A 19,679-nucleotide genomic window follows, 5' to 3' on the forward strand; every position below is an offset into this window, starting at 1 on the left:
TTTCTTTCATATCTTTGCATTAGGAATACACAAACATATATGCACATGTACTATATATGTGTGTCATATATACATATGCCCATATACATGTATACATGTGCACATATATACATATGAAGTGAGAAGTTTAATATGTTCGTCTGTAACCACTCGAGGAAAACAAAATGTAAAGGTTATGTCTAAAAGGTTTTCCAGATTATTTTTTAGCTATTTCTTTTGTCTTATGCAGTCTTTAATGCCTTTGTTTGCAGTGCATTGTCCTTATCATGCTATGTCACTTTAGATTTTAAATGTGTCATATTCTAAGAACAAATGTGCAAGACAGATATCATTTTTTTAAAAAAGCAAGTCAAATAGTAGATTCCAAATGTATATGTATGTGTAAAATTCCCTCTTCCCCTTTCCCCAATGTTAAATATACTGTTTTTCTTTTTTTGTTTGTATTTCTTATCTTATTTTTTTTACCTTGTCTTGAAAAGTAAAACTAGTGGCTGAAAGCAAGTGGTAATGAGAGTCAGACAAAATGTGAACTGAATATTCCATTTTTCTAGCTGTGGATTTATAAACAATTTAGTCTGATATTCTCATTATGGCTAAATATTCTATATAATTTATGGAAATCAAAATTTCAATGTGATATGTGAAATCTTTAAAAAAAAATTTATTTCATTCTGTAACAGATATGATAGAAGCACACTAAATATCCAACCTAAGTAGCACTAAAATTCCCAATCTAACAAATTATCTTATCAACTTAACTTTCCCTAAGACTTGTTAAGAATAAGACTTCCCACAGACGTGTTGAAATTGTGTGACAAATGGAAAAAAAAAAACTGTTGATGATTATTGTTCTGGCAGCTCAAAAAGAATAACAAATTAAATAAAGTCTCATTAATTTAGACACTTAATTTACCCTTTTGGATAACTTATATTCATGATAATTTATGTTCACTTAAATTGGTCAATGATGATTATAGTTATATATATATGTTATATGTTATAGTTATATATATCTTCAATGTTTCAATGGACAAATATAAAATCCTATTGATGTGGATATGACAATAGTGCAGAATGGAACCTACCTATGCCCTGGACTTTCAAAGTCACTTTTATTTTCTTATGCTTTCAATATATACCATAGATCAAAGAATGAAATTCATCTTAAAGTATGTGATCTGTCGCTAAAAGTGTCTACTTCCTATAAATAATCCATTGTGATTTATTTGGATCAGTGGAGGCCTTCCTCTAAGCTGTTTGACATTCCAAGAGTACCAGTGCAATGCTCAGGCCATCTATCTCTTATCTTTTGCTTCTGTTGTATAACTAGTCACCTCCCTTTCCAGGCACACATTTCTTGGATGACATCCCTTGAAACTGCTTCTTTTATGGAAAGCATAAGTGAGAATAAGCCACAAGCTGCTTATGCCCACTCTGAGTCTCCAATTTCCTTTCAAGTTCTTGCAATATTAATTTAGAAGGTGCTTAATAACTTTTGACCAAATGATTGGTACTTCAGAAATTGCAGCGGTCCATGTTTCAAAATCATATGGCATTAAATCTAGGCTGAAAAAGTTAGGTATTTAGGTCAAAAACAAACTTTTCATTTTCCAAAACACTCAAATGCAATCCAACAAGATCTTATTTATTTATTTCTCTCCCCATTTAGAATAGGAGTTCCCTGAGAACAGAGACTGTTTTTGACTTTGTTTTCCCGTCACTTAGCACACTGTCACAGAGTTACCTCCCAGTAAATACCTTTTAATTGATTATTTGCTTCATTGATTAGAGTAAAACATTGATATCTTCTCAAAGAAAGGGAATTTCTTCATTGGGAACTTATGAATTTTTTATGACATCATTTTTCTTTATTTTTTTTCAATTAGCAAAACTCTCTCTTTCCTATGTCCTTCCTATTGAATATTTAATATATATATACATACACATAGTCACAAATAATAAATAACTACATTGTCCGTATCGGAAAACATTTTTCACAATCCTTACCTTAAATCCCTTACCTATCTATTATGAGGTGGTAGCTCATTTCATCATGGAGCCTTTGAATTTATTGGAGTTCTTAAGCCTTAATAGATTTATTTTTTAAGCTACAGCCTCTCCTTTCCTCAGGAAAGAAAATGTTACAACTGGGATACAGAGAAGTGAAGCTAAGCACAGTTCTGTCAAATGGGGAATAGCCAGAGAGTCATGATCTATGAGCCTAGTATCTTAACATGGTCTTCTCTTCTTGATTATTGATTTGGTCATGATGTTCTCATTGTCATCCCTATCTGGAAGCAGTTCTTTTCCCTCTTCTTACTAATCAAAATTCTATGTAATTTTCAAGGGACATCACAAAATTCACCTTTGTTATGAATGATTTTAGACCACAGACTTCTCTAGACAAGTCAACAAAGAAATACTTATTAAGTGGATATTGTATCCTAAGCATTAGATTCCACTGAACTCTTCTTCCTATCAACAGTGAAAGTAGTCTACAACATTCATTTGACACTTGTCAAATACTGCCTCATATTATTTAACATTTTTATGCATATGTGGTTCATCCATTATATAGCAAGAATCTGGAAGGCACAAGGAGTGTCTAATGCTTTTTTTATTTTTTATTAATCTCAGTGTCAGGAAAGTTTCATAGTAGGCACCTGATAAATATTTATTAACTAAGTATAATATTTGCTTATCTGAACTAACTGGAATTTGTGTATAAATATAGGGCCAGTTAAAATTATGCTTTATTTTTTCTTCTATTTTTTTTTTTTTTTTGCCCTTGGTAGGTGACAGCAAACGTCGTTTCAGTAACAGCCAGCCTTCAGTTACTCTAGGCAGTCTCCTGGATGACCAACACTGGCACTCAGTTCTCATTGAGCGCTTCAATAAACAAGTGAACTTTACAGTGGACAAGCATACTCAACATTTCCGGGCTAAAGGAGATGGTGACTACTTGGACATTGATTATGAGGTGAGATGGGTTTCATGCATCATTTACTTTGAGTTTTCATGAAGTTAGATGAACCAGACCTCACCAATACATGTAAAGACACTAGTCAACAGGGATATACACTGGTGGTATGGAAATGAGAAAAGTCATACTTTATGGTGTGCATCACCTTGCATTCATATAAGGGGAAGGTGGAAGGCATGCAGGGAAAAAGGGGAGAGACAGAGAAATACAGAGAGAGAGAGAGAGACAAAGAGAAAGAAGGAAAGAGAGAGACAGAAGAGAGAGAGAGAGAGAGAGAGAGAGAGAGAGAGAGAGAGAGAGAGAGAGAGAGAGAGAGAGAGAGAGAACTAAAAATTGAAAGTAGGGAAGGAAAGAATAGAAGGGTTTCTCTTCTACTTTGTCTTAATGATTTGGTTATTGGATCTCTGTTTTCTCACAAATAAAATTAAGAGATTGAACTGAATATACTCCAAAGTTCCATTCCATTCTGGTATTCTGTGATTATGGGATATGCACACACACTATATACATATATACACACATGTATATGTATTGAATGAGGAACTGGGAGAATGGAAACAAACAAAATTCATCACAATCTAAGTATCTGAGGCATTCTCTCTACATGCATAAATACATATATACATACATGTATATCATACATCAAGATAAGTGTATGTGTCTATGTGTATGGGGGTTTCATTTGGTATGTATATGTGTGATTTTGGTAAAATTAAGGAATTCACTAGGAAACTTAAGGCAATGAAGTGCAAGGAATATTTAGTTAATTTACCTGTAAATACTGATTTATCCAAATATGTATATGAATATATATTCACAAATATACAGAGACTCCAGAGTAATTAAATTATCAAAACTACTAATGCATTTTATACATTTGAATTTCATCTTTTTAACTTTCTTTCATTCACCTCTTAGAGAAGGTGAAGGTTTTTCTACTAAGAAAAAAAAGATGAAAATATATGGGCCTGCAAATTTGACAGGCTTGCCAATCTACCTCTGAATAATTGAATGTTGATTGTAGTTTACAATAGACTATTTTTCCATCACTGTGAACAAAACCAAGGTTCAGACTTTCCATCTTAAGCCTAGTTTAACAGACTATTGACAAGACATGCTATTTGCCTCTCTCATCAAGGACCTTGCTACTCTGTGACTGAAAGAATTCAGAACACAGACGGAATTGCTTGAGTTGTTAGTAATTGGAAGTTTAAAGAAATTGATTACTCTCTAGTGTATGTACTTGAATGATGAAATAAAAAAAGGTACACTGTATTATGATTATGGTAAAACTGTAAGGAATTTACTGTGAAACTTAGAGGAACACAGCATAAGGAATTCTCTGTTAAGTGCACCCATTAATTCAAGTTTTGTTCCTCAAATTCACTGGTAAAAATTCCTTGGGTTGCCTCACTTAATGTATGCAAACTTATGTTCTTGTGTTTTTAGGAATTCTGTTGATTTATCATCTAGTGAATTTTAATGCTCAGGGAAATGAAGAACCATGATGTCATCCAATTTGATAAATCTTAACACAGTCTTTAGGATGAGATTACCATGAACCTCAGTCAGCATGCCTGAGTTACCTGGCACCATAAAAATAGGTTGCCTAAGAAAAATATATCTGGCAAGTGTAATAATTCAATTTCTTTATTGTGTCATAGAGTCTTTTGCCAGTCTTACAAAACCTCTCAACTCCTTTCACAATTATTTTAAATGCATAAAATAAACAAGAAAATTTTACATGAAAGATCAATTGTATTTAAATGCAATTATCTATTTATGTCTATCTATCTATCTACATGTATTTAAAAAGCAACATAATGGGTCCTGATTTAAGAGTCTCTACCATAAATAGTAGCTCTTTCTGATTTAAAGAATAAGAGTCTCATCTAGAATTTCTTAAGTAGTTTTAATCATCAGAGGAAGAAACTAGACTAGATGGATTATAACAGAATTAGCTTTGTTAGAAGAGCAGAATTATATTCACTGAAAAGGACAATAAGAATTTCAAGATAGCATTGGATCTCTGCAGTTCTTAGAGGGGCAGTTCTTTAGGAAGCATGTTGTGAAGTAGAAAGAAAATAAATTAATTAGTTAATTAATAGGTTAATTGCAGAATCATGACCTTGAGAGTTAAATGAGATCTCAGTGTCATCTAGTCAAACTCATATACCAAAATGATAATAATAAAAATTCCTCACAAATGGTTTTCCAAACTCTGATAAAAGACCTGCTGGGAAAGGAAGTTCACTATCTAAAGAGGTAGCACTTTCCACTGTGGATCATTCTAATGTTTTGGAAATTTTCCTAAAGGTGATCCTAAATCAACTTCTTTGCAACATCATCACATTATTCCCTTCTACCATCGTAATAGGAATGGTTTGTCTTCCACTTGTCAGGCCTTCAAATCCATAGACAATTGTCATGTCCCTTACTAAGACTTCTCTAGGCTAAAAACTCCTCCAAGTGAACAGTTTTAGGAAGATGATGTAGTCTAAGTGAAAGTATACTGACTCTGGCATTCAGATGAGCTGGGTTTAAATCTTGCCTCTGAACACTATCTCTGTGGTCTATGGAAAATCTCTAACCTCCTTGAGCCTCAGTTTTCTTGTCTTTAAAATGGAGACATTGGAATAAATGTCATCAGATCCATTCCTGCTTTAAATCTAAGAGCCTAAGTTCCTAGTATCTGTTTCACTATTAATTAATTTTGTGACATTTGGAGGATTACAGCTTCTCACAAACTCAATAGATTGCCTAAAATTATTTTAATATTTCAGATTTATGATTTCATCTCTGAAATTAACCCCTCCATACATATGAATAAATAGCTCAACCTCTTCAAGCCTTACTACACAGTCTTTATAAGTTCCAGAGTCCTAAATAAATAAACAAAATCTATGGCTTGGTTAACTTATTTATACTGATCATCAGAAGATAGTCACACATCACAGGACCCATAACCAGAATGTTTTCAGATTGGTAAAATCTGACAGAGCTTATGGATATACTTACATAGATTTTGATAAACTTGGGTCATATATAGGTTATGATGAGATAGTGGGGTAGCCTTTTAGCATAGACTATCTATTGAAAGAGCATAATGATAGGTTATCCTAGTGAAGACAAGCATTTGGATTAGATTATCACTTGAGGTACTTCTAGCACTAACATCTATAATACTAAGATCCCTTCTATGAATCAAGGAATATCACTATTAATAAAAGTATTTATATTCCATCTAGGGACTGTTTGAGTAACCCCCTCCTTGGTGCTGGTGGAAATATTCATCACAGATAGAATATGATCCCAATGATTGCAGGCTGCTGAATTCAGGTCACAGATGTTCTAGTGGCACACTTTCTGAATGAATCCTAAATATATTTTGTATGTAGATTAATTGAATTCTAATGACCTATATTCCTTATTAAAACTCCAGCTGCCTATAAAAATATTTTGTAAAGATAAATGAAGGCTTTCTTTCTCCCATCTCAATGTGTTTTACACCATACAGTTATGTAAGAAAGCATTGGACAAAGAATAAAGAAATAAGGACCTGGGTTCAAGTTCTAGCTAACCCATTTAATAACCGTTTTATTTAACTTCAAGAGACTACTATTTCCACATTTATAAAATAAAGAGAAGAGACTAAGTGAATCTCTGGTGTCACTTGTAGCAAGAACATATTCTACATAGAAATAGGTTAGATATATTGTGAAGTTGCCAGCAGACCAGTTGTTGAATATGTCATCTCTTAAAAAAAAAAAAAAAAAGCACTTCTCCCATCTTTATTATTTCTGTTGATGGTATCACTATCTTCCTTGGTCACCAAGGCACACATCCTCAGTCTGTTTTGTTTTTTTTTAATTTTTCCCTCTCCCTTACTCCTCTCATTTTTAATTAGTTGACAGGTCTTGTCACCACTATGAAAGAAGTATCTCTGACACTTTCCCTTCTGCACCAAGAGAGTCACCACTCTAGTACTCTAGCTCAGACTGCTTATACCTAGATAGATATAATGGTCTGTCTCTGTTTCCTATCTCTCTCATTTCTTATGCATCCTTCCAAAAAGACCCAAATTGTTTTTCTAAAATACAGTTATGATTGGAAAAATCACTGACCTGGAAAATAGATCCAGGAGAGATAATTTAAAAAATTTTGGACTACCTGAAAGCCATGATCTCAAAAAGAGCTTAGACATCATCTTTCAAGAAATTATCAAGGTAAACTGCCCTGATATTCTAGAACTGGAAGGTAAAATAGAAATTGAAGGAATCCACCGATCACCTCTGGAAAGAGATACTAAAAGGAAAACTCCTAAGAATATTGTAGGCAAATTCCAGAGTTCCTAGGTCAAGGAGAAAATATTGTAAGCAGCCAGAAAGAAACAATTCAAATATTGTGGAAATACAATTAGGATAATACAAAATCTAGCAGCTTGTGCAATAAGGGATCAAAGGGCTTGGAATATGGTATTCTGGTGAACACAGGAGCTAAGATCAAAACCAAGAATCACCTACCCAGAAAAACTCAGTATAATCCTTTAGAGGAAAAAATGGACATTGAGTGAAGTAGAGGGCATTCAAGCATTCTTGATGAGAGTTCCAGAACTGAGTAGAAAACATGACTTTCAAATACAAGAATCAGCAGAATAGAAGGATAGACAGGAAAGAGAAATCATAAGAGATTTTTTAAAGTTGAACTGTTTACATTCCTACGGGGAAAGGTGCTATTTGTTACTCATGAGACCTTTCTCAGTATTAGGGTAGTTAAGGAAATAGGTAGATAAATGGATGGATGGATAGATAGATAGATAGATAGATAGATAGATAGATAGATAGATGGATAGATAAATGGATGGATGGATGGATGGATGGATGGATGGATGGATGGATACAAGGCACAGGGTGAGTTGAATATGAAAGTATAATATCTAAAAATAAAATAAAGGGTGAGAGGAATTTATTGGGAGGAGAAAGGGAGAGTTACAATGGAACATATTATCTCATATAAAAGAGTCAAGAAAAAGGTTTAGCAGTGGAGGGGAAGAGGAGAGAAGTGAGAAGGAATGAGTGAACCTTACTCTCATAGGATTTGGTTTAAGGGGGGAATAATATATACACTCAATTGAGTATCTCACCCTACAGGAAATTAGGGGGGAATTAATAAAAAGGGGGTGATAGAAAGGAGGGCAGATTAGAGGAGGGGGTAGTCAGAAGCAAACAATTTAGAAAAGAGACAGGGTCAAAGAAGAAAATAGAATAATTGGGGGGGCAGGATAGGATGGAGGGAAATATAGTTAGTCTTTTACAACATGATTATTATGGAGGTGTTTTGCATAATCACACATGTATCACCTATATTGAATTGCTTGCCTCCTCGATGGGGGTGGGTGCTATGGAAAGAAAGGAGAGAATTTGGAAGTCAAAGTTTTAAAAACAAATGTTAAAAAATTGTTTTTATATGCAACTGGGAAATAAGATATAGAGATAATGGGGAATAGAATTCTATCTTACTCTTCAAGAACGTAAAGGAGAAGTAGATAAGAGGTGAGTATGATGAAAGGCAGGATAGACTGGGAGAAGGGGTAATCAGAATGCATGCCATCTTGAGGTGGGGGGGAGAGGAAAGATGAGAAGAAAATTAGGAACTCAAAATCTTGTGGAAACGAATGTTGAAAACTAAAAGTAAATAAATAAATTTAAATCTTAAAAAATATAAAACACAGATATGGTTATGCCACTATTCTACTCAGAAATCTTCAGTGACTTTCTGTTTCCCATAGGACAAAAACCAAACTCTGTAGCCCAACATTTAAAGGTCTGTGCAAATTGACGTCCACCTATTTCTCTAGTTTTGTGTCAGCCTATTCCTTTTCCATGAACTCTATTTTAATAGCCAAATTAGTTTACTAATTGTTACAAGTCATATCCTGCCATCTTTTCTCTTTGTGTACTTGCACAGAACTGAAATGCATTTCTTGTACAATTCCATGTGTTGAGATACCTCTCTTCCTAGTTCAAATGCCATCTCCTCTATGAATCCTTATCTGATACCTTTCCTCAGTTGAAAGAGTCTGAGGTTTTCAAATTCTTCTTCAAGGACAGATAGCATGATAAAGCAGGAAAAAAAAAAAACAGCTCTCAAGTCAGGGGACCTGGGTTCAAATCCTGTCTCTCATAGTTACTATTCGTGAAGCCTCAAATTAAATCATTTAATTTCCCTGAGCATTAGTTTACTTATCTGTGAAATGAAGAGGTTGGATAAGAGGGGTGCTGACATCCATTCTAGTTTTAGTGTTATATTTAATCTTCTTTAATAGATTTGGATTCTGAACCTATTGGGGCACTGTTTAGTTACTTTAAGAGAACTGTGTCTAGACATTCCCTTTGCTTTTATTTCATTATGTCTTGTGTCATATATCCTTGTGTACCTGTCATAATCCTTGTAGCTTACAGTACCCATGAAGGATAGGAATAGCATTCTTTTTTATCTTTGTATCCTTATTGGTATCTACATAATGTCAAGAGGTCTTGATCAGGGGTTTTTGATCTGTACTTTCTAGACATTGAAGGGCTCCATTCAGAGATTTCAAGGTGTCTCTAAACTTGGAATGATAAAAAATAATTGATCTTTAAGTTCACTAGCCACCAACTGAAATTTTACATTTCCTTCAGTTACATAAAAAATTATTCTGAAAGGAGTCCATAGATTTCACCAGCCGGTCAAAGCAGTCTGTGACCAAAAAAAGTTTAAGAACACTTTCTCTAGAGGAGTTCCCTAGAATTGTTTGTGGTATTTACTATGACAAAGTCACAGGTGGACATATTGAGAAGAAAAACACAAGTTGGGCAGATATAAATGGGTTATCATTTGAATCCTTGGAAGAAGCCCACAGTGATGAGATCACAGAACTATCTAAATGTCAATATATCCACCTATATTTTGAGTCAAATACAAGCCCTTCCACATACTAGTTTCTTAATAAATGTTCAATTGAATATGGTGAATTCATATTGGGAATATTTAGAAACCCTGTTTGGCAAGGCTAGAATTCAGGTAAAAGTACTATTGCAAACTACTGTGAAGTAATAGATTACTTTGGATTATATGAATCAAAATGAGACTCTCATGAGCAGTCCCTAATCTTCTGCCTACATTTAAAGTCCATATCATTCCATTAAGATTTTTACCAGGTGTTCTTTAAGGAGCCTTCTTATAGTATCTTCAAAGGACTAAAAATAGTTAGATATAATAAATATTAGATATAATAAAACCATTTATTTGGTGGTTAAAATAATTACAAATTGATAAGGAAACTGTTTTCTAGGTAAGGCAGTAGAATAATTGATAGTGATTCTCCATCTTTTGGAATGTCCTTTGGACATACATTTGTAAAGCTCTAAGTAGAACTATTTGAAGATAACATTAAAAAAAAAAAGATGAGAAAAGGAGTGATATTAGGAGGCCCTCTTCTAAAGGAAATCTAGTCAATGATAACACCAAGAGGTCTTGTCAGAATCCCCAGGACCCATTCCTGCATCTGCTACTGATTTTTTGCTTAAACTTGTATTACTTCATGGAAGACTAGAGTTCTCTGAGATCATAAGGACATCTTTTACTCAGAGTCAAAGTTCAAAGATCACTGACAAACTATTAGCTTTTTGTCAGAAGGTCTGACTTCAAATCATGATTATCTGAATACTGTCTATGTTATCTTGTCATTTCTTCTCTGCATTGTGGTTTCCTCATATTAAAATAAGAAGTCTGGATGACAGCATCAGTTCTTTCTCTGGGGATGGATAATAATTTTCATCAAAAATCCTTCAGAGTTTTCTTGGATTCTTGTATTGCTAAGAATAGCTAAGTCATTCACACCTGATCACCTTATAATACTTCTCTGACTTTTTACACAGTACATTTAACTTTGCATTAGCTCATGTAAATTGTTCTAGATTTTTCTCAGAACATCCTGTTCATCATATGCTCAATGATATTCCATCATAATCACAAACTTCATTTTGTTCAACCATTCCCCAATTGATGGGCATCCTCTCAATTTCCAGTTCTTTGTCACTAGAAAAGAACTATTATAAATATTTTTGTACAGATAGGTCCTTTTCCCTTTTGTTTATTTTTTTATCTCTTTTGGCATCCCAATCTAGTAGCAGTATTGCTAGATCAAAGAGTGAGCATAGTTTTATAGTTCTTTAGGCATAGTTTCAAATTATTCCACAGAATGGTTGAATCAGTTCACAACTCCACAAACAATACATTAATTCCTCATTTCTTGCACATACCCTCCACTATTTGTCATTTTCCTTTTCTGTCCTACTAGCCAATCTAACAGGCTTTAGGTAGTATCCCAAAATAGTTTTAATTTGAATTTCTCCAATCAGTAGTGACTTAGAGTAATTTTTTTCACATAGCTATAGATAGCTTTGATTACATCATCTGAAAACTTCATTATCTTTGAACATTTACAAGTTGTGGAATGGCTCTTATTTCTGTAAATTTTACTCAGTTCTCTACATGTTTGAGAAATGAGACTTTTATCAGAGAAACTTGATTAATTTTTTTTTCACAGTTGCTGTTACTAACTATTTCTCCCCATGTTGTCTCACCTCATTTATTCAATTCTCTCCTTTCACCTAGTCCCTCTTCAAAAGTGTTTTGCTTCTGGCTACTCCCTCCCACAATTTGCCTTTACTTCTATCACACTCCTCTACCCTTTCTCTTATCCTCTTCTACTCCTGCTTTCTTATAGGACAAGATAGATTTCTATATCCAATTGAGTGTGTATGTTATTCCCTCTTTGAGCCTGCTCTGATGATATTAAAGTTCACCCACTCCCCTCACTCCCCCCTTACCGTCCACAAGCTTTTCTTTGCTCCTTTTATGTGAGATAATTTGTCCTCTTCTACCTCTCCCTTTCTCTTTCTACCAGTACACTCATTTCTCACCCATTAATTTTTTTTACATATTATCCTTTCATATTCTACTCACACCTATGCCCTCTGTCTGTATGTACTCCTTCTAATTGCCTTAATAATAAGAAGGGTTTATGGGTTGAAAGTATCATCTTCCCCTGTAGGAATGTAAACAGTTTACCCATATTAAGTCCCTTATGATTTTCCTTTCCTGTTTACTTTTTCATGCTTCTCTTGAGTCTTGTATTTGAGAGTCAAATATTCTATTCAGCTCCGGTCTTGTAATCAAGAATGCTTCACAGCCCTCTATTTCATTAAATTTCTATTTTTTCTCCCTGAACAATTATATGAAGTTTTACTGGGTAAGTGATCCTTGGTTTTAAACTTAGCTCGTTTGACCTCCAGAATATTATGTTCCATGCCCTCTGCTCCTTTAAAGTAAAAGCTGCTAAATCTTGTGTTATCTTTACTGTGACTTTCCAATATTTGAATTGTTTATTTCTGGCTGCTTGCAATATTTTCTCCTTTCTCTGGGAACTCTGTAATTTGGCTATAATCTTCCTGGGAGCTTTCATTTTGGGATCTGTTCAGGAGTGAATTCTTTCCATTTCTATTTTATCTCAGGTTCTAGAATATCAGAGCAGTTTTCTGTGATAATTTCTTGAAAGATGATGTTTAGACTTTTCTTTTGATCATGATTTTCAGGTAATCCAATAATTTTTAAATTACATCTCCTGAATCCATTTTTCAGGTCAGATTTTTTCCCATGAGATATTTCACAGTCTTCTTTTTTTATTCTTTTGTTTTTTATTTTATTGTTTCTGGATTTCTCATAAAGTCAAAACTTCTCAAAAATTGGAAAGATAAATGAAAGTCCTCTCCCTCTCTTATTTTATATTCAAAATCCTTTTTGAACTCTTCCATGACCTGAGACCCTAAATACTATCTCATTTTATCCTCACAACAACCCTGGAAAGTAGGTACTATTGGTTTTTACCATTCCATAGATAAAGAAACTGAGGTAATTGAGAGTTAAATGATTTACCCAAGGTCACAGTCTTAGCATGTGTCTCAGTCTGAAATTGAACTCAGATCTTTTTTGACTCACAGTCCAGCACCTTATCCACATACCTACTTCACATATTAATGTGTAGCACTGCACTAGATAGTGTGGTTGCTTGGGTTGCAGGGAAAGAATTCAAAGGAAGCATAGCACTATAACCTAAATCATAAGAACCCTACAGTCTAGCTAAGGATATGATGACAGTGCTCCAGAACTTCAGTGGACCTATGGTCTCATTGATGTGAGTACTCCAATGTGACTCTATTATTGATTGCAGTTCATGCTGCTTTCTTTATCCTTTATGACTGCTACTGATGACCTCCTGTACATACTTAACACTAGTCCCATCAAGGGAGTAGAGGATTTGTTCTATATCTGAACAATAAAAAAGCCCTGGAGCTATTCATTGGTTATCTCTTACTCTTACTCCATGAAAAACCCACCTCCTCTTCTAGATGTATGTTTCTTTAGCGACATCCTTTTTGCTGCTTCTTCTGCATAGTGTATTATTGGTAATCTGTTAAAGGACACAAATAACCCTGATGTCCCTTTGGACTATCTCAAACATTAATTATTTGAAGATGTATTTTGTCAATGTATGAATATTTATTTTAAGAGAAGACTAGCATACCTTAAATATCTAGTGGATGAGGCTGTAGATTATGAGATATCAATTACATGGTAGGCAGAGCAAATTAAGAAAGAAAAGTGAAAAATTAAAGTGAGTTTGAATGGTTAAGAAAGACTCCATATGAGTTGTGCTGGGCTCTAAAAGATGAGCAGGACTTGTAGATAAGGAGATGAGAGAATGTTATAGGTGAAGAGGGTATATACTGATTAAGAACAATCTATTTCCTTTTCATTTTATAAAGGTGTGTTTGCTAACCATATTGCCAACTGACCTACTACTTAGATTGGTAGGTGGTAGAACTAGTGTTTTGGTTATTCTTCAGCTATGTAATGAATGACCTGTTGCTATAGATCCTTGTATGTGAAATAAATGTAATGACTTAGATTTTCTTTTATTTTTTCCTCCTTTCTTGCAAATTATTGTTTTATTTAGTTTTAGCGGGTTCGGAAAGGATAAGAAAAAAGGCTTTGTAAAATAGGTCCCTAAAAAGCCAGCAATTATAGTTATTTTTAAGTGGGCTAATCAGTATCTTTTTCAATGTGTAATCAAGTGGCAGTCTATAATTATTTGAGCCACTTGGCTCACACATACAATTGGATAAAGCAAAATGCTCTCTCTCTCTCTCTCTCTCTCTCTCTCTCTCTCTCTCTCTCTCTCTTTCTCTCTCTCTTTCTCTCTCTCTCTCTTTCTCTCTCTCTTCATTACATTTCCTGCTCCTTTGCAGTTTATAACTGAGGGTTGAATTTGTTTTTCCCCAAAGCTCAGTTTTGGAGGAATTCCAGTCCCAGGCAAACCAGGAACATTCCTGAAGAAAAACTTTCATGGATGTATGGAAAACCTTTATTATAATGGAGTCAATGTAATTGATTTGGCCAAAAGACGCAAACATCAGATCTATACTGTGGTAAGTAAAAAAGCACCTCTTTTCACCTGCTTCTTTCTAGCTACTTTTTGGTAAACTTGTCTGATTTTTGCCTGCTAGACGCAGTCTGCCAACTAAGATGATACTACTCTCATTCAATAGCTGTTCACAAGTTTAATTAGGTCGTTGGAAGAATGTGGAGACTTTTAGCATCAATAGAGCTATCGAGGGAAACAAACACATTAGCAGGAATTCAAAGATTTCCATTTCCCTTGTGGAATTGAGCCAGCTGTAGTTAGAAGTGCAGTCAGGAATTTGTTAACCTGAATCATTTTTTGCTATCGCCAGCAAGGCAGCTGATGGAATCACAAGTGTCTTTATAACTATGGACATGCAGATTTTGGATCTTTGAACTTAATTTTTAATGAAATTGAGTTTACCTAAAAAACAAGCTTAGTATCTAGTTTTTAAGAAAACATATGACTGTTTTTATTTCAAGATAAGTATGAGAAATAATAGCCATTTTCTTTGTGAAAGAGTTGTCAACTTCGAATGAGAAAAGGTCTTCCTCTAGAGGAAGACATTGTGACTATTCTAAGGCTTATGGAAAGAGTACATGGTCATGTTATTTTTGTCTATTATTTTCTTTATCTGAAAAGATGATAAAAGTCATCTTACTAAAGATATAGTTTAACTTGTGTCCTTTGACTATAGTTTGCAATATGTTGCAAACTTGAGATATCAGGATCTTTAATAATTATTATCTTATGTCTCTGTCATTTAAGGCTGTATATCCACCTTCTGGTGAGTCAATGATAATTTCATTGCATGTTTCCTAAAGGAGTTTTTGTTGTTGGTTGGTTGGTTGGTTGGTCGAGTAAGAAATGCCACAATAAGTCTGATTTCTGACCTATGCATCAAGGGACAACTTATATTGTATCATAACATCAAACTCAGAATGTTGGGGATGTATGCTCCAATATCCAGATCTCTCTTAAACTGCATTATCTCCACTGCTACGCTCTTTAGTTTGACTCCTACTTACCTGTCAGATCTTATACCTGACATTGCCAGTGCACAGCTGCTATGTCAACAGTGTTAGACCAAACATACTTCTAACACATACCATTCCTACTGTCTGTAGTGTTCTTTCCTTTCTAATGATCCAACAGTACGCATATAAACAAAGTCAATCTGCTATGAAATATCCCAGGCCCCTCCACTTCATAATGATCTCTCACTCCTCTGCATTCATTGAAACTACAGTCTTTACAGGAGTGGGGAACTTGCACCCTTGCGGCCACATGTGGCCTTCAAGATCCTCAAATGAGGACCTTTGACAGAATCTAAACTTCATAGAACAAATTTCCTCAATAAAAGGATTTGTTCTGTAAAACTTGGACTCAGAAGACTGCACCCAAGGACCTAAAAGGCCACAGATTCCCCACCCCTGATACCACTGGAATGCACTTAATCTTATTCTGGTTTGTGATTTTATTTTGTGCTATAATCTTGCAATTCTGTTTAGCTCATTTTCTTTTATTTTTCATATATTTGTTCCCAATCTCCTCAAATGTATTGTAATCAGGAAAAGAAAGGGGATGCATTGTATCATACATCGGTTATATTACATTGTTATATATACACTATAGTATATTAATAACATTATCTATCTGACTATCTATCACTAGAACAATATTGTGAACCAAATACTACTTCTATTTGTTCATCTAGAACAAGCTCTGACAAGCTGAAAAGGTGTTGGAAAGAATTTTGGTATTTTTTAATTTGGTGAATTATTTCCTGCTTCTCTTATCAAGAATTATTACATTTTATAAATAATAACTTTATTCTAATCTCTTTTTCCCCTCCTGATTTTTAAAGAAATCTTTATAGGCACTTTCATAGATCTCTTCTTTTTCTCACGCCTAAAGTGTTCTGACATTTTAGTTTACTTGACCTATTGAATGTGACATGCCCTTCAAACTTCAATATATCCATTCTCTTCTTCAGGCATTACTGCATTTGTAGTGCCTGAAAGAGATGTCATCTTTCTTATTTCTGTACCCATGAAGATCACTCATGAAGGTTACTCCTTAAAATCATGTTTTTGCTCCTTTGTGCCCTGTACATTGTGATTACTCAGTTAATGAGGTTGTCTTATTGGCTAACTAATAACCTTTAGAATGACTGAAAATTTAAGTATTCTGTACTCCTGTAAATAAAGAGCATTTATCAATGCTTTTGTTAAAAAAAATAAAAAAGAAAGGAAAAGAAAAATAACTGGGGGAAAAGAAAATCATAATAAAAGTTTATAGTATATTATGAGTCATATATACACATGCACATATACATGCATGTTTGTGTGTCTATCCATATGTGTCTATTGTTTGTGTATATGTATATGTGTGTACATGTTTGTGTGTACATATAGCTTGGTGGCTCCTTTTTTCCTTTTAGTCCTTTGAATATAGAAATTAGACCCTGATGGGTTTCCATATGCATTTGAAATATTGTTTTCTTATCTTTAGAGGAAGAAAGTTATTAATCTTTTTACTTTTATTCTATTTTATTATGTAATGCTCTCATATATATATTATGATTCCCAATTTTCTTAACTCTTCTCTTTCCTTCCTATCAAATCACTTGCCTAGTATTGTCAATTATATTTTCAAAATAAATTTCAAATTCTTTAAATTATTACCACTTACATAATCATCATACTTATTAAGAAGACCTTTGACACTGTTTTTACCTGGAATGTTATAGTTTCCCCTCTAGCCTCCAGTTTCTTGCCTTTCTAGTCCATCCTCCATATACCTGTCAGTTTGATATTCTTAAAGTACAGGTTAGAAAATAACACTCTCAGCTCAAGGAGTTCCAATGTCTTTTTATTTTTATAGGAAAAAATAGAACTTTATCTCTTTGAGTTTTAAGGATTTTCACAATCTGACCTCAGACTTCCTTTCCAGAATTATGGCACATTATTCTCTTTCATGAAATTTACACTCCTGTCAATCTGTCCAGGCTGGACATCATGTTCAATCCTCTGTCTCTGAGCCTTTGCACAAGATATTCCCTATACATCGAATGTATTCCCATTTCACCTTTGCCAGCTGGAATCCTTAAAATTCTATAAAGCTTAGGTTATTTGTTACCTCCTACAAGAAGCCTATCTTGGTATCTCCAGTTGCCAGTTCCCTTCCCTCCTTAAATTACTTTGTCAATCAATAAGCTTTTACTAAGAATTTACTGTGCTAAGAGTGGGATTGTAGAGCAAACAAACAAGCCCCAACCATGTCCCCACCCCCAGCAAAAGACCTGGTCCAGGTCTTCAAAACCTAACATTCTAATTGTAGAAAAAAACATGTAAGCGTCTATCTATATATCTATGTGTCTTTCTATCTATCTATCTAAATAGCTAACTATCTCTCTATCCATCCATATATATCCATATGAGTGTGTGTGTGAACACACACACACACACCCACACACAAACTATACAATATAAAAGGGAAATAATCTCAGAAGAGAATCACTAGCAATGAGGGATGGGGGAAGACTGGGAAGGGACTCATGCAAAAAAGTGGAATTTGAGCTGAGTCTTGAAAAAGCCAGGGAAACCAGGAGATAGAAATGAGGAGGGAGATCATTTCAGGAATGAAGGAAAGCCAATGAAAAGTCACAGAGTTGGAATAGGAAATATTATGTACAGGGAACACTAAATTTGCCAGGATGTATTTTTACCTGCTTTTCAAAGTACATATTTTCATTCCCTCTCTTCACAGACCCCAATCAAATATAATTTCTTTAAAAGTAGGGACTGATATTTGAAAATTGTATCCAAATGCCTGGAACATAGCAGCTACTTTACAAATGCTTGTGCAATGAATAATACCATTTTCATTTCACTTCCTTTACTTTTTTAGCCATTTTTTTTTTTACATATCACTATATTGTAACTATTAGTGGTATACTGAGTAAGTTTTATGGTGATGTAAATGAGGGCTTCTTAACCTGGGGAGCATAGGGCCTCCACAAAGTCCATGGACCAAGTTCAAATAGTCCATGAGCTTTAACAGAAAAGATATTATTTTCACTAACGTTTGGTTGCTGTTATAATTCTATGTATTCTGTTCTATACATATGTATGTATGTGTATGTATATATGCATGCATATATATACAAATATACATATATACATGTACATACATGCTTATATATGTATATAAGAAACATTTTTCGTTCTTTGATGTGATCAGTGCATAACATTTTTAAGCACAATATAATGTTTTCCTAATAGTTGCCAAAGAATTTAGGATACACAAAGATTGAGAAAATGTATTTCATTTATACTGTGTTCACTCTTGAAATTTGTATGTGTATATGAGTGAACTACAAATATCTAAGATTCTCATGACAACATTCAATTGCAAGCCAGTACATTTGAATATTATGAAATATATTTAAAAGATAGGTATATTAAATATGCACAATGAAGCATAAGAGAAACAAATACAAAAATAGATAATACAGTGAATATTAGTTACCTTATTTGCTCTATTTTCCCACTGACACCCAGACACATACTTTAAACCACACTTTGGTGTCTTCCAAGTCCTGAAGTACCAATCATTTTATTTAAAGCTCCTTTGGAATATTTTATCCCCCAGGCCTTAATATATTCTTAATTTGAGGAACACTGATTCCATTTAGTGCTAACGTACCTTAAAAGAGAAATCTATGAAGTTTGTTTTACTATAATAGTAAAAAAAACTTCCATCTTAACTTTATAACTTAAAATGTCATTTTTCTTTATTTTCCAAATGGCTGTCTTCATGTCACTTAAGTAAAGATCCAGATCATCAAAAATATTGTCATCTTCTTTTTGAACTCTGTGTTTAAAGCAAATGTTTTTGTTGTTAATTGTTTAAATTAGAAACCACTTCTTTTTATTTCTTTCGCAGGTAAGCTTAGTTTTTTCCAAAGGTGCTATGTCAGCTTCAAATACAGTGTTGCTTGAAAATAGCTATGTGAAAACTAAGCCATCTGAAGGGAAATGGTGGTTCTGTCATTTGCTAGTGTTTTAGATGTACATCATAGTTATCATGTGCTCAGCAGGTCCAGGTGGTTTTTCGAAATTATTTATTCAGTCACCAAGTATGCATCAAGTTTTCACAATTTATGAAGACCTATGTACATCATTA

At 33.9% G+C, this 19,679-nt stretch overlaps 1 protein-coding gene across 1 annotated transcript in view; it reads left to right on the forward strand.

Annotated features, from left to right (window-relative positions):
* Nucleotides 1-19,679, forward strand: part of CNTNAP5 (contactin associated protein family member 5) — a 951,365-nt gene that overhangs the window by 435,436 nt on the left and 496,250 nt on the right. The window contains exons 6-7 of the mRNA XM_072613412.1: nucleotides 2,796-2,980; nucleotides 14,371-14,514. Of these exons, the coding sequence (XP_072469513.1) occupies nucleotides 2,796-2,980; nucleotides 14,371-14,514 (329 nt within the window). The remainder of the gene's footprint in view (nucleotides 1-2,795; nucleotides 2,981-14,370; nucleotides 14,515-19,679) is intronic.

Source organism: Notamacropus eugenii, chromosome 5, assembly GCF_028372415.1.
Source record: "Notamacropus eugenii isolate mMacEug1 chromosome 5, mMacEug1.pri_v2, whole genome shotgun sequence".
In the NCBI taxonomy this organism is placed as follows: Eukaryota; Metazoa; Chordata; class Mammalia; order Diprotodontia; family Macropodidae; genus Notamacropus; species Notamacropus eugenii.